This window comes from Barbus barbus, assembly GCF_936440315.1.
Source record: "Barbus barbus genome assembly, chromosome: 34".
NCBI lineage: Eukaryota > Metazoa > Chordata > Actinopteri > Cypriniformes > Cyprinidae > Barbus > Barbus barbus.
Window position 1 is genome coordinate 9225699 of NC_136762.1, and position 13686 is coordinate 9239384.

At 36.9% G+C, this 13686-nt stretch overlaps 2 protein-coding genes across 4 annotated transcripts in view; both read left to right on the forward strand.

The window, feature by feature from the left end:
* Window positions 1–2524, forward strand: part of LOC306853868 (kinase suppressor of Ras 1-like) — a 37759-nt gene extending 35235 nt beyond the window's left edge. For 2 of the 3 annotated variants that reach the window (XM_079391523.1, XM_079391524.1), the window contains 2 exons: window positions 178–319; window positions 418–2524. In XM_079391523.1, coding sequence (XP_079247649.1) covers window positions 178–319; window positions 418–564 — 289 coding nt within the window. In that variant the 3' untranslated portion in view covers window positions 565–2524. The remainder of the gene's footprint in view (window positions 1–177; window positions 320–417) is intronic. The other variant, XM_079391525.1, reaches the window with a different exon arrangement.
* A 3424-nt stretch (window positions 2525–5948) lies between these two features.
* Window positions 5949–13449, forward strand: LOC306854017 (galectin-9-like). The gene is made up of 11 exons (XM_079391798.1): window positions 5949–7358; window positions 7984–8072; window positions 8446–8650; window positions 8802–8921; window positions 9180–9209; window positions 9360–9389; window positions 9478–9507; window positions 10073–10102; window positions 10693–10781; window positions 10905–11061; window positions 11154–13449. The coding sequence occupies exons 1-11, from the start codon at window positions 7323–7325 to the stop codon at window positions 11298–11300; spliced, it is 963 nt and encodes a 320-aa protein (XP_079247924.1). The 5' UTR covers window positions 5949–7322; the 3' UTR covers window positions 11301–13449.
* The last annotated feature ends 237 nt before the right edge of the window (window positions 13450–13686 follow it).

Below are 13686 nucleotides of genomic sequence, written 5' to 3' on the forward strand. Positions count from 1 at the left end.
GGTTTTGGTGTTAATGTTTAATTTCTGCAACAACAAAAAATCTCCCAAAGACAAAGCAAAGGCTTTATCTGATACCTCATTGGTACTAAATTGTAAAGGCTTCATCGAAATCAAATTACAATATTTTGCAAACCAACACTGAAGATGATCAGTTGACTTTGAATGTTTCTGTCTCAGCACTATTTGGTATGAACTTCAGGCCAAAGCATGGCCCATCGTTAACCAACCGACTGAAGTTTTGATCTATCAGCTGGGAAGTGGAGAAGGCATCAGAACGTTACTGACCCAGAAGGGTACAAGCTTGGGCAAGGAGGTTACGGTGAGTCCAGCCCTGGTATATTTAAAAAAAATATATATATATGTAAGTGTGTGTGTGTGTGTATATATATTAACATGGTCTTTGTACTCGCACTGCAGGAGATCCTGTCAGCATGCTGGTCCTTTAAGGTTGAGGACAGACCCACATTCACTCAGCTGTCAGACTTACTAGAGAAGCTGCCGAAGCTCAATCGCAGACTCTCACACCCCGGGCACTTCTGGAAGTCTGAGGAGTATGTATCCTAGTCTGGAACGCTAGCATGCTGTGGATCCCCCTTTTTTGGGGGGGGTTAGGGAGCATGTAAACTAACTGATCGTTTGGAGCCGACCTGTGCATTGTTTTTTGACTCTATTCTGAGCCTACTTAATTTCACACCATTGGATTTTTAGTGTAACAAGAGTTAGAAGGATGCTGTGCATGGAATCAACCGTTCTATAACTGGTCAAACTTGGTATCATATGGTGCGGAAAATAACAATAAGTGACTAATGGAAAAGAGTGTATGTTTTTCTGCTACCAGAGTTTTTGCCTGTTATATGAATGATTGGTCTGGTTTGCCCATGTGAAGATTTGTGTGATTAATCATTTATTATTTACTATATAGAAGCAGATAATAGGAGTGGTTCAGAGGGAAGGTGCTTATTGAATTAACCTGTTACACTTTCAATATGTTTATATGCCCAAATATCTGGCCTGTGGTCAGTTCTTCACCTTTTACATTTAAAAAACGATGGTGGTTAAAAGAGTATAATCTGAATTTATAATAATTAAAATAATATTAATGGCAATAACTATATAATATATGTTTATATAATGTAATACATAATATAATATAAAATGATTTATTATTATTTATCAGTACAAGCAGAAAAACCTTTTCTAATTTTTTTTTTATATATATTTGTGTATGTTGTCTCTGCTGTTTTTCTTATGGGTTTCTCTTCGCACTGGGAATGGGCCAAACTTGTGATCCCCTTTCTGTCATCTGCCGTTCCTGTCTCCATCTTGACATCTCACCCTTTCTTCTTATCACCAACCTCTTCCAAATCTTCATATTTCACGTTACTTTATGTTCTCCTCTGTATTTTCCTTCTTTCTGTTCTCTGATTGGCTGAATGTTCAGTGCATGGCATCACCACTGTCTGCGTGAGCACTGCAGTCCAGGCCTCCGCTCTCGCTGTCCTTACGTCTACAAATACGATGATTTGTCCACAACTCCTGTTAACATTAGCATGGCTGCTGCATTCAAAGAAAACAACTGAGTAATTGAGTGTCTTACAAATTTTTAGAATGTTCACCTTTGTGATGCTTTTTCTTATAGTAGTCCCATCTTTGGCATCTGTTCGGCTTTTAAACTTTTGCCTGTTCTAACACTGAGTAAAGTCATTTCAGCTAAAGTTTGTAAATGGAAAATATGCTGATAGGATTTCATCAGATTTATTGAGCTAGCAGAGCTTTGCCACATTTTGCCGTTCCAAATTGCTCATGTGCCGTCAGATGAATGGAATGTGATTTCCATTGCTCTTTTGATAGGACAGACCTTAAGCTTTTACAGTCCACAAACTTTCTCCTGTACTTTTAAAAAAAGTGATTTATATTCCATGTATTTGCTCAAAATTAAGATTTAAATGAATAATCATTTACTGGATGCTAATCTGACCTACTGAGCCCTTCCAGGATGGATAAGTTATAAGGTATTCTGATGAGGTATTTGTAATATCATAAAGAATGAAAAATATTTTGACCCAGCAGGATGATGTTCAGGAACTTTTAATATCTAATACCTCTCGTTTTAATTTGTGCGTGTGTGTGAGAGTGAGAGAGAGTGTGCATACAGAGTTTTGAGTGATTTATTTGTGGTCTTATGAACAATGAGAGGACGTTAATGGCAGTGACTGTTCCCATGACAAACTTAAAGGAATTTGAATAGAGAACTATTGTTTTATTTATTGTACAGCTAAGATTTCTTATATTATTTGTACAAAATTTTATATGTTTCCATCGAAAAATTTTGAAAAGGTACTTTACTCCTGTTGTACAGCTCTTTATATACAAAGTGTGTCGAACACAAATTGTACATTTCTAGAATGAGATTGTGGTTTTAATGTTATGCAATTATGAATTCATATTTTTGTAAAGCTTATAGCCTCTTGTCTGTAAACACAATGTAATTTTATCCTGGCAGAAATAAATAAATGAAACGTTTAATTTTTTTCCTTTTCATGAAAGAGAGTGAGACTGAGCAGTGTTGCAAAATACATTACATTTCACAGACTGGGCTACGTTTAAGCCAGGACTAAGCCATGGTTAAATTAAAATATTTAAGCAGCTTTTAAAAATGCCTTTGAGCTGTGTATCTTAAGAACGAACAATGACACTGACATATTTTAAGATATGTCAGAACAAGATATTTTAGTCGAGACAGCTCAAACATGCACTTTACTCTGGGACTTAAGCCTTATTTGTGAAACCAGGGGTATGTAATCTACTTCTAATCGTATCTACAGTTATACATATTATGTATATATAAAATCTTTATGATGTTTTTCAGAATTGAAATCAGAAATTGCATTTAGTCTTTTATTTACTACTTAAGTAATTTGACGGACATTTTCCACAAATTCACCTTGTTCAAAAATAAACAAACAGTTAAGCCAAGTTCACACTACACGACTTTACACGTCGGCAGATCGCTGTGCCGTTCAGACTACATGACTTGATTGTCTTTTAGTCGTTGTGGTGTTCACACTACATGACTTTATGTAAATGATCCGCAACCAGGGGTTACACACTACTGACAACAACTCTGTCACCCAACTACTCGATTCGGTCCCTAAACCACGTTTTGTCATGAAAACACGCGAGAATTGACCTTTCACAAAGAGCTTGATTGAGAGGTGATCTGACCAATCAGAACATGCCTGACAGCTGGCCAGTCTTCATAGAAATACATTTTAAAACGGGGTGAAAAAGATCGACTGAATTGAAACTTTTTCAATATAACTAAATATAAATATGTGCGGAGGGTTAAGCTGTGCTGTTGTTGGCTGCCATGGTAACGGCAATAAACTGAGGTATTTAAAAGTGCTTGTTTTGCTACCAGAAAATCTGGTCATGCACTGTATGCATAGCTTGCAGTGCTAAAGTTAAATGCTGAGTGTTAAATAATAAAATACTATTTTAAAAAGTGTGCTCTTATCATTCTGTGGACAAAATCCCGTGAACTTCGCCCCGATCGGGAGCTGTATATATACATGTGCGCTCATCTGTTTACAATGCAGGTTAACCGCGAGCTTCATGTCATCCTCCACTCATTAAACTATGACAGGTCCTTTACTGCAAAAAGACGGTCACTGCGACACTCGCTAAGTGCTGAAACTATGGCGCTATATGCTTTTTAAAACCATTTTCATAGGTTTCACGTTATATTGTGGGCTCGGAAAATATGTAAATGCGCATGCCCAGTAGCCGCAGCTATATCCCTTCAAACCTTAACCACGAATCAGACAGAAGAGTAGATTATCTTCGGTGGACTTAAAATGATGTGTTCCGCGGTTGAAATTAAACACCTTCTGATGTTTATTCATGTTCATTTCGTGCATTAAGTAAATATGAAAAGATGATCGGTTCACGTGTTTGAACTGAGGCAATATAGTGATCTGTCACGACACATTGAAGAGCCACAAAAAGGTATTTATTGTTTGAATTTCTTTAAAAATGACTCAGTTTAAAAGCTGAGAGTCCTGAGACCCTTGTTTCATATCAGCAGTAACCTGCTCTGTCTTCTCTGTGGGTGTGTGGTCAGTTTCCTCTTTGCTCTGCGATGTGTTTTTCACTGCGTGAGATAGAGTGCAGTGTGAGTGTTTGTCGGTCATGGCAACAGTAACTATTGGTGGTTAATAAAAAAAATATAGCAGCCAAAAGCCTGTGAAAGATGCTTATGTGCAAAAATATAAGCATTTTCTTTCAGCGAAGTTGCTGTTGTTTTTCTTCCGGTGACCTCAACCCATGCCTTGCTCTTTCATTGGCTGTAGCTCGTCAACACACCTGACACCACGTGATGTCGAGTCGGCCGACCGGTCCAGATATTTGGCATGCTATATTTGTTTGGCGTCGGCGAGGTGTCGGCGACGCGTCAGCGAGCGTCTTTGATGCATCGTTGTGTAGTTCACACATAAAGATCGCGAAGCGCCGATCACCCGCAGATTTCCCCCCAATTAACCTACAGCCCTGTTGCAAGCTCGTTAATTTGCAAATCGTTTTAAAATCCTGTAGTGTGAACTAGCCTTTAGTTGTTATTGTTTTGTAGCTTAACATGCTTGCAGGAGTTTTATGTATAAGAAAGAAATGTTATGATATATAAAAAAATTGGGTGATTCTTAGACTATGGGCACTTTTAGGTTCTTTGGTCATATTTAAAAAAATACACATAATTTTGGACAAATTCCTCTTTCTTTGTCAAACTAACAATAAAACCACCTTAAAATTTTTTACTACCTTTCTATTATGATTTTTTTCATACTTTTCAACCTCCTTATAGGTGTCAAAATCACTGTTTTCTCCTTGTCGCACACCCAGACTTTTAAACTTCAACAATGAAAATACAGTTTAAAAATATGACATATCTGGTAACTATTAAAGTACCTGAATTAAGCACTAGTGAAAATAATTTTTCCCGCGATCCAACAGAAGATAAGAGGTATGGAGAATGGATCAGTTTTTTTTATAGGGAAAGACAGCCTAGTTAAATCTTTAGCCATGCCACCTCTGATTTTTGAACTAATCAATCATGTTAATAACTTTACAGCACTTGTTGTGAATTTCACTGACACTGTAGTAGAGTCGCTTTGTGAAAACATCTAAATGGTTAATTATAGATCTAGTAAGACAGAAACTCACCTGTTCCCTACTCATATTGGTCTGGAAAGGTAAAGAGGTGTTTCAGGTCTCGGGAGACTAGCGTAAATTGACCGACAGCGCCATCTGCTGTTTTTGGAAAAGAAAGTTGCTCAATTGCACATGTGAGAAAATCAGCCCGCACGCATTTGTGAGAAAATCTGCCAACACCATTTGTGAGAAAATCAAGCCAAGTTTCCTCATAAAAAGGCAAATGAGTCTCACAGTTGTAACACACAATACATATATTTATCCATACCTCTGCATTTTCTCTCAAATAGAGTTTTGTATTTGCACATCACTTTGCGTTTGTTTGAAAGTCGAGTTTTTCTTTGCAAAGCAGATTGTGTTTATTTGCAATACACTGGATTTGTTTGATGAATATTGGCACAAAATTCGCTCCATAGAAGGGATGTGTTAACGATGTGAGTGAGTGCAGGTACAACTGCAGGAGAAATGGCTTGAAGGAGATGAGATGGAATAGGATCAAGCGGACAGGTAGGATGACTGAGTTTAGAGACTTCTGCCTGAGAGAGTGGAGAGAAGGATGTGAATGAGTGTATGTTTGCTGGTAAGATGTGTTTGATAGATTGTGGTGTGGAAAATTGTGCAGTGAGGTTTGTAATTTTATTAATGAAGAATGTGGCAAAGTCGTCAGCTGTTAGAGATGATGAAGGAGGGGGAGGAGGAGGACAAAGGAGGGAGGAAAATGTTTTAAAGAGCTTGCGAGAGTTAGGCGAATTGTTAATTTTGTCATGATAGTATGTCTTTTTAGCAGTGGAAACATTAGCAGAGAAGTCAGAGAGGAGTGATTGATATAAATTAAGGTCAGTAGGATTTTGTGATTTGCGCCATACCCTTTCCGCAGCCCTGAGTTTAGAACAATGTTTTTGGAGAACATCAGATAGCCAAGGGACAGAAGGGATGGTACGGCCTGGCTTGGAAGATAAGGGGCAGAAAGTATCTAAAAAAAATGTCAGAGTGAACAGAAAGTATCACGAAAGATCATTCAAGTTATTTATTTTCTAAAGCTCTTACCCAAACCAATATAAAATTTGACAGGTGTACAGTTCAGCATTTGGTCCTTAGGGCAGTTATTTATCTCATTGATAAATGTATAATTATTGCACATTGTGGAAAAACTGTTAAAACTAGTAACAAAAATGATCTTAGACAATTCTTGAGTGGCATAGTTATTCTATATTTAAATAACAGCTGTATATTAAGATGTGGTGGAAATGACATTTGTTCATTGCAGGTCGGAAAAATTTAAAATATTAACAATTTCTCTTGTAAGTTTGTCCTCTTACAGACCTTAAAACTAGACAAATTATGAGACTGTGTTACGTTACTTTTGACGAGTTTTTATATCGCGCATTCTGAGAGAAAAAAAAAAAGTCAGCTGTCAGCTGAAAATATTCAGAAGGAGCAAATAAATACCTTGAGAAATAGCCTATAACTTCCCGCTCATGTCCACCGCAGTCATCATAGCCTTCGCATATTTCTGATTCGAGTGATCCTTTTCTATCTAGCGGGACACTTTTGGCCTGTAGCCCGACCATGGGCTACAGTTTAACCCTCAATGAAAAGCACAGACTTAATAATAGTGCTATTTTGCACTTCTCACGGGAGAACGCTTCTGGAGTTTCGATTCCGTTTACACGCTGTTAAGCAAGAAGTACTTTGCAATTTGGAAAATGGGAAAGATGGGATAAGATGAAATACAAATAGTCCTAAAATAAATATTTAGCACGCCGTGAGACGTGACCTTTTCTGTTTTAACTCTCTCCCCCCAAAACCACCATCTGTCTATTTTATGTAGCCTAGCTATTGATATTATTTATAGGCTATATAACATTCCTCCTCACAGCAGTTTGGGTTTGATCAGTGAATAAATACATTGTTCAACATTTGGAAAAGCAAAACTTAGAGGCCCATGTAGCCTACAGCCAATGCACATTGGCCAAGTTCCTATTTTATCGAAACCTGACGCGTTTTCTTCGGAAACCGGACATGTGGGTGGTTCTTAAATCTGCTCACTTTCATTTTATTCACCTCTCTTGACTAACTTGCACAATTAAAGGCGCAGGAAAGTAAGAACTGAAAGAATGGCTTTTTATCAGCAACAACCGTTTTACAACCCGGTAAGTGACTGATTGCTTTATAGTTTTGTTTTGCAAAAATTATCATACAGCGTTATAATACGCAATTGCTTATTAGTATATCTCCTTTATTTGCTATTTTATTTGTCTTCCTCTTTTCGGAGTTATTACACTATTTGGGCTCCAGTTATGTGGTTTTGCATGCACAATTAAAACTCTGCAATGCAACAACAGGCTGTATTTAGGTGGGGTTTCTGTTTTCTCTTTTTCTTTGTTTCCCATCCTCCTTCAGTAGCCCTTCACAGCCGTTACGCACGCTGACGACGTCATTTTTGGTGTAAATTTTCACATTGGGATTATGCCTTGAATAGTAGAATAAATAAATAATTATAAAACTGCAAAAGGAAAATTACAAGGTGATATTGAATTTTAAGTTTGGAGGGCATAAATCACGTAGGCTTTTCTATATCTAATAAGTTTGAACCACATACATTTGTGTAGCGAATAAACAACAACAAACAAACTCTCCATATGACATCCATGCCCCAATTTCGTGTAGCCTATTAAACAAGTCATTTTAATAATTTATTCACATTATTGGGTATTAGTTCATCAGGGCAGATGCAGAGTACGTATGTGTCATATAATACTATTTACATCAACACAGAGAATCCCATTTAGTGGCCAAATCCAGGGAGGCCTGCAGGACGGGAAGAGCATTATCATAAGTGGACGGGTTTTACCAGGGGCTAACAGGTGAGGAATCATGTTTAATGATAGTTTTCAAGAATATGAAAGTGTTTTATACTCATTTATGGGAATAAAATGGATTAAATAACTACTTTTTATTATGGATACTACATACATAATTATTTTATCTGTCTTAGCCTATATCTATACTCATTTAGGTTAATGATCAGAGTCATGATAATGTCAAAGTGCTCTTGATGTGTTTGTTTTTTTTAGTAGTACAATGCTAAGTTTGAAAGAATTATTTACCAATTCAGGTGTCACTTCGTAAGCCTTGCAAATATTTTAGAACATATCAGATCAGAGATGAGATGAGACGATCCCATCACACTTTCCTTGTTACCCGTTCCTTTCTCACGCATTTCTTTTTGTCCTGCAGATTTCATGTGAACCTTCAGTGTGGTAATCATTCTGGGGCTGATGTTGCTCTGCACTTTAACCCTCGCTTTGAGAGCCCTGGATATGTAGTGCACAACACCTTCCAGAGCAGGTGCTGGGGCTCAGAGGAACGCAAATATGAATCTCCCTTCCCCCAAGGCCAAACATTCACCCTCCAGATCCTTGTCGAGCTGGACAAATACAAGGTACAAGGTCATTCACTCTCAGATTTGCAGGTTCTAAGTAGCATTAATCCATTGGCGTATTTCTTTTTAATCAGCAGAACAATAAATAGTTAATTATTAGAAAGGCATTTCACCTCTTTAAATGTATGACTTTTATGATGGTTCTCTTTAGATATCTACTAATGGGAGACACTTCTTGGACTATAGACACCGCATTCCATACACTCAAGTGGACACCATCTCAGTGGATGGAATGGTGGAGTTGAATTCTATTGCCTTCCAGAATCCTGCGGTGAGAACAAAAATATTGTGTTGTCACTGCAGAACTTTTCACAGAACTAACTTCACTTTTGAGCTAGTTTTGAAATGAGTTTTGTCTGTGCCAGTGTTTTTTGTAATGGATGTATGATGTAATCACAAGTGCAGTTCCGCACATTAAAGCAATATTCAGTATGCGTAGTGGCTGAATACTTTTAGGCCCACTATTTATTTAAATAACATCTTTGTTACATGTAATATGACATATAAACTTTTTTTTTCTTCTTTGCAGCCTTATGTACCTCCACAACCGGCCTATCCGGTGAGTACTATCACCCTGTACCTGTAAGACAGATGGATATCAGTTCATACTGCATTTAACTTTTGAGTTCAAACTCAGATACAGCTCAATACACTAGCAAGCATAGTTTTGCAATGTCTTTTGAATGCATTTTGTATATTATCTTTCCAGGGTTATATAGCAGCTCAAGCAGGATTTCAGGTGAGAGTAAAATATATTTGAACAATAGTAAGTAAGAACATTATTGCAGTTTTACTGTCATAAACAACTGCTGTTCCTTTCATCTCAGCCTCAGTATGCTGTGCCTCCAGGATGTGGGGTAAGTTAATACATCTTGCAAAAATATGTAATGTGACACCTTTATGGTGATCAACAGAGATCAAAGGTTCTTAACTATGAAGGTTATATCTGTCTTTGATGATTTAATTGGTGCTCTACAAAACCCATACAATGCCTTCTTGGATTCTACGGCCTGCAAACAATGTAAACGAAAGGTTGGAAGAAGAAACTACTAGAAAGAGAATATATTTGTCTTTCCTCATTTGGTGTGGCATGACTGGGATAATGTGTCAACTATGATGACATCTACTTCACCTCTGTCAAGTGTTAATGCACACAACTTCCCGTTTTAGTACCATGTCAGCATTTAGAAAACTCCATTGTTCAATGTTATCTCTGTTTAACAGTGCTCTTATTTGGGATGTTATTAATAATGAATAATTTATTTTATATCGTTCTGATGTGTTGAAAGTGCTCACTAAAGTGCTGTTGTTTGATCAAGCGCGACATTTGCAATCTCCCATATCTTTCAGTAACAGTTTTGAGATCACATTGTGTTTGTCCTGAATGAGGAAATGATACAAATAGTGTTTGTCTACCCACAGTTCCCGGCATACCCATCTGCGCCCAATTATGTAAGAGCAACTCTCACCACAAGAAATCACATGACCATACACAGCTAAAAGTCATGCATGAAGAGATTCAGATACATATGAAAATCTGTGCTTTCAGTGTGACACGTCATATGCTTTTAACCTATTTATGTTTATAGTTATAATTAGATTTTAGTTTTTGTGGGTATCTGCCAAGCTTCTTGAAACTTGAAAATTGTATTTTATTTTATTTTGCATGAATACATGTGTTCATGACTTCTGATGGCCACTCTAGGACATTCACCTTTCTGTCCTTCTCTTTTTGCAATAGTTCTGCAGTTTTTCTCCATTAACTCCTTTTGCACTTCTAATAAGATTTTAATTCATTCATTTATTATTTCATTTTAGATCATTTTGCCATATGCTTATTTAGGTTTCATCAGTAAACAAGATTTAAAAGTTCTAGATGTTGTTCATAAAACCAGTGTCACTTTAAATCAGGCATTTTTTATTTTCAATTTAATTAAACATTTGAATTAATTGTACATTTGAACATTTGAAGTATTACATGACTTTAAAGTCACTAATTCAAACTCATTTATAAATATCTCTTTATTTTGACTCACATTTAGACTGTCCCATACAAAACCGTCATCAATGGTGGGCTTCACCCTGGCAAAAACATTGTCATTCACGGAGTTATCAATCCCAATGCTAACAGGTCAGACATCAGATGACAGACTCACACTGTTATTTTAATTATAACTTATGTCACGTATTTAAACAAAAATGTAAATCTGTTCATTTTAAGATGTAAGACTTCTGTTCCTGTTTCCTCCATTAGAATAATATTTAACCTGCGCTACGGAAGTGGGATTGCATTGCACTATAATCCTCGTTTCGATGAGAAAGTGGTTGTGCGCAACACCAATCTGATGGAGCAGTGGGGTACAGAGGAACGGTCCGGAGGCTTGCCGTTTCAAAAAGGACAACCTTTTCAGGTAGACAGACTTACATCCATGAACATTTATTGCTTTATTGATGCTGTCATTGTGAGTTGAAAATAATATTGATAATATTGTGTGTGTTGCAGGTCACCATCTCCTGCAATCCCCATCATTACAACGTGTTTGTCAATGGCAAACAAGCACACACTTACAAACATCGCTACACAAAGCTGAACGACATTGATATCTTGGAGATTTCTGGAGATCTGCAGCTGACTTTAGTGCAGGCTTAACAGGGATCTGTGATGTTTAATTTTTAAATCACTTTTAAAAGAAAGATAAGGGAAAGCATTGTTAATTGTTAAAAAAAACTAGAATTGCTTTCAAATACAGAAAATGCCTTACCGTAAACACGAACAGCACTGTGAATTTGCTATGTACAATTAACATAAAACCCTTTTTGTTACTTTGGCTTTCAGTAGCATTATGTAGTATGTTATGTATAGGGTATTACAGTATGTACAGTTGTGTTCAAAATAATAGCAGTCCAACATGACTAACCAGATCAATCACTGTTTTTGGTATAAATCATATTATTACATGGCAAATAATTTACTAGTAGGTGTCGTAAACTCAGAGAAACCAACAGACCCAACATTCATGATATGAATGCTCCAGAGTCTGTGTAATTGAATAATTAAGTGAAAGGGGCGTGTTCAAAATTATAGCAGTGTGGAGTTCAATCAGTGAGGTCATTCATTATGTGAAGAAACAGGTGTCATTCAGGTGGCCCTTATTTAAGGATGAAGCCAGCACATGTTGTACATCCAATTCTCTCTGAAAACCTGAGAACGATGGGTCGTGCCAGACATTGTTCAGAAGAACAGCGTGCTTTAATTAAAACGTTGATTAGAGAGGGGAAAACACATAAAGAAGTGCAGAAAATGATAGGCTGCTCAGCTAAAATGATCTCCAATGCTTTAAAATGGAAAGCCAAACAAGAGAGACGTGGAAGAAAACGGAAGACTACCATTCGAATGGATCGAACAATAGCCAGAATGGCAAAGATTCAGCCAATGATCAGCTCCAGGGAGATCAGAGATGGTCTGAAGTTACCTGTGAGTACTGTGACAATTAGAAGACGCTTGTGTGAGGCTAATCTATCGGCAAGAAGCCCCCGCAAAGTCCCACTGTTAAAAAAAAGACATGTGCTGAAGAGGATACAATTTGCCAAAGAACATATCGACTGGCCTAAAGAGAAATGGAGAAACATTTTGTGGACTGATGAGAGTAAAATTGTTCTTTTTGGGTCCAAGGGCCGCAGACAGTTTGTCAGACGACCCCCAAACACTGAATTCAAGCCACAGTACACTCTGAAGACTGTGAAGCATGGTGGTGCAAGCATCATGATATGGGGCTGTTTCTCTTACTTTGGTGTCGGGCCTATTTATCGCATACCAGGGATCATGGATCACTTTGCTTATATCAGAATACTTGAAGAGGTCATGCTGCCTTATGCTGAAGAGGAAATGCCTTTTGAAATGGGTGTTTCAACAAGACAACGACCCCAAACACACCAGTAAGCGAGCAGCATCTTGGTTCCAGACCAACAAAATTAAGGTTATGGAGTGGCCAGCCCAATCCCCGGACCTTAATCCAATAGAAAACTTGTGGGGTGACATCAAAAATGCTGTTTCTGAGGCAAAACCAAGAAATGCAGAGGAATTGTGGAAGGTTGTCAAATCATCCTGAGCTGGAATACCTGTTTACAGGTGCCAGAAGTTGGTTGACTCCATGCAGCACAGATGTGAAGCAGTTCTCAAAAACAGTGGTTATACAACTAAATATTAGTTTAGTGATTCACATGAATGCTAAATCTTAACGTTTTTTCAGTTTATTGAGTAAATATTTGAGTTTGTAATGAAAAAATGCAGACACTGCTATTTTTTTGAACAGCCCAATACCATTTTTTTTCTTCATTTTCTGTAAAGTAATTAAAATATTGATAGTTTTTCTTCATGTTTTGATGTAAAATATAATGTGCAGTGTTCCCAATGAATGGAAATAAAAAATATTATAAGGATTTTGAGCTTTACTCACGTTTTAAAAAACACTGCTATTATTTTGAACACAACTGTAGCTGCTCATTTCTATATGGCCAACTTTAAAACCTCAACACTTTGTGTATGTATAAACTAATAAACTATAACACAAATAAACAGCATAATGTTCTAATTAGTAGACCTTATATATCTCTCCAAAATGTCATGAATTATGTCAAGTTAAGAAATGCTAGCCTGTTTTATTTTTTCAAAATAGTGAAATAGATGGTCCTGGTGATTACACTGACACCATGTTTTGTCTTTCCCAACAACAAGCTCTAATAAGTAGCTGATCATCTCAAAAAAACAAAAAATGCAATAAAGTTTTTTAGCAAACTTCCTTTCGTTGTGATTCATTACTTAAATTTTGTTCCACAGGCTCTTTTTAAAGATATATGCAGCTTGCTATAGCTTATACATGCCTTGTGCAGACAACTGGATTGTAGGGCCTTATTTTACAATGTCAAAATGCAAAGAAGGTCTTAATATAAACTCATCAAATATAATATAGTAACTACACTGTAAAAAAAAATCCACCTATTTCAACTGTTAAGTATAATCAACTTGATTGTTTTAC

What these genes read in the sequence shown, in the direction of transcription:
- LOC306854017 (XM_079391798.1), top strand. Translation starts at nt 7,323, where the DNA reads ATGGCTTTTTATCAGCAACAACCGTTTTACAACCCG. An exon ending in ATCAATCCCAATGCTAACAG is followed by an intron (nt 10,782 to 10,904) that starts GTCAGACATCAG and finishes TTCCTCCATTAG; the next exon opens with AATAATATTTAACCTGCGCT. An exon ending in AAAAAGGACAACCTTTTCAG is followed by an intron (nt 11,062 to 11,153) that starts GTAGACAGACTT and finishes TGTGTGTTGCAG; the next exon opens with GTCACCATCTCCTGCAATCC.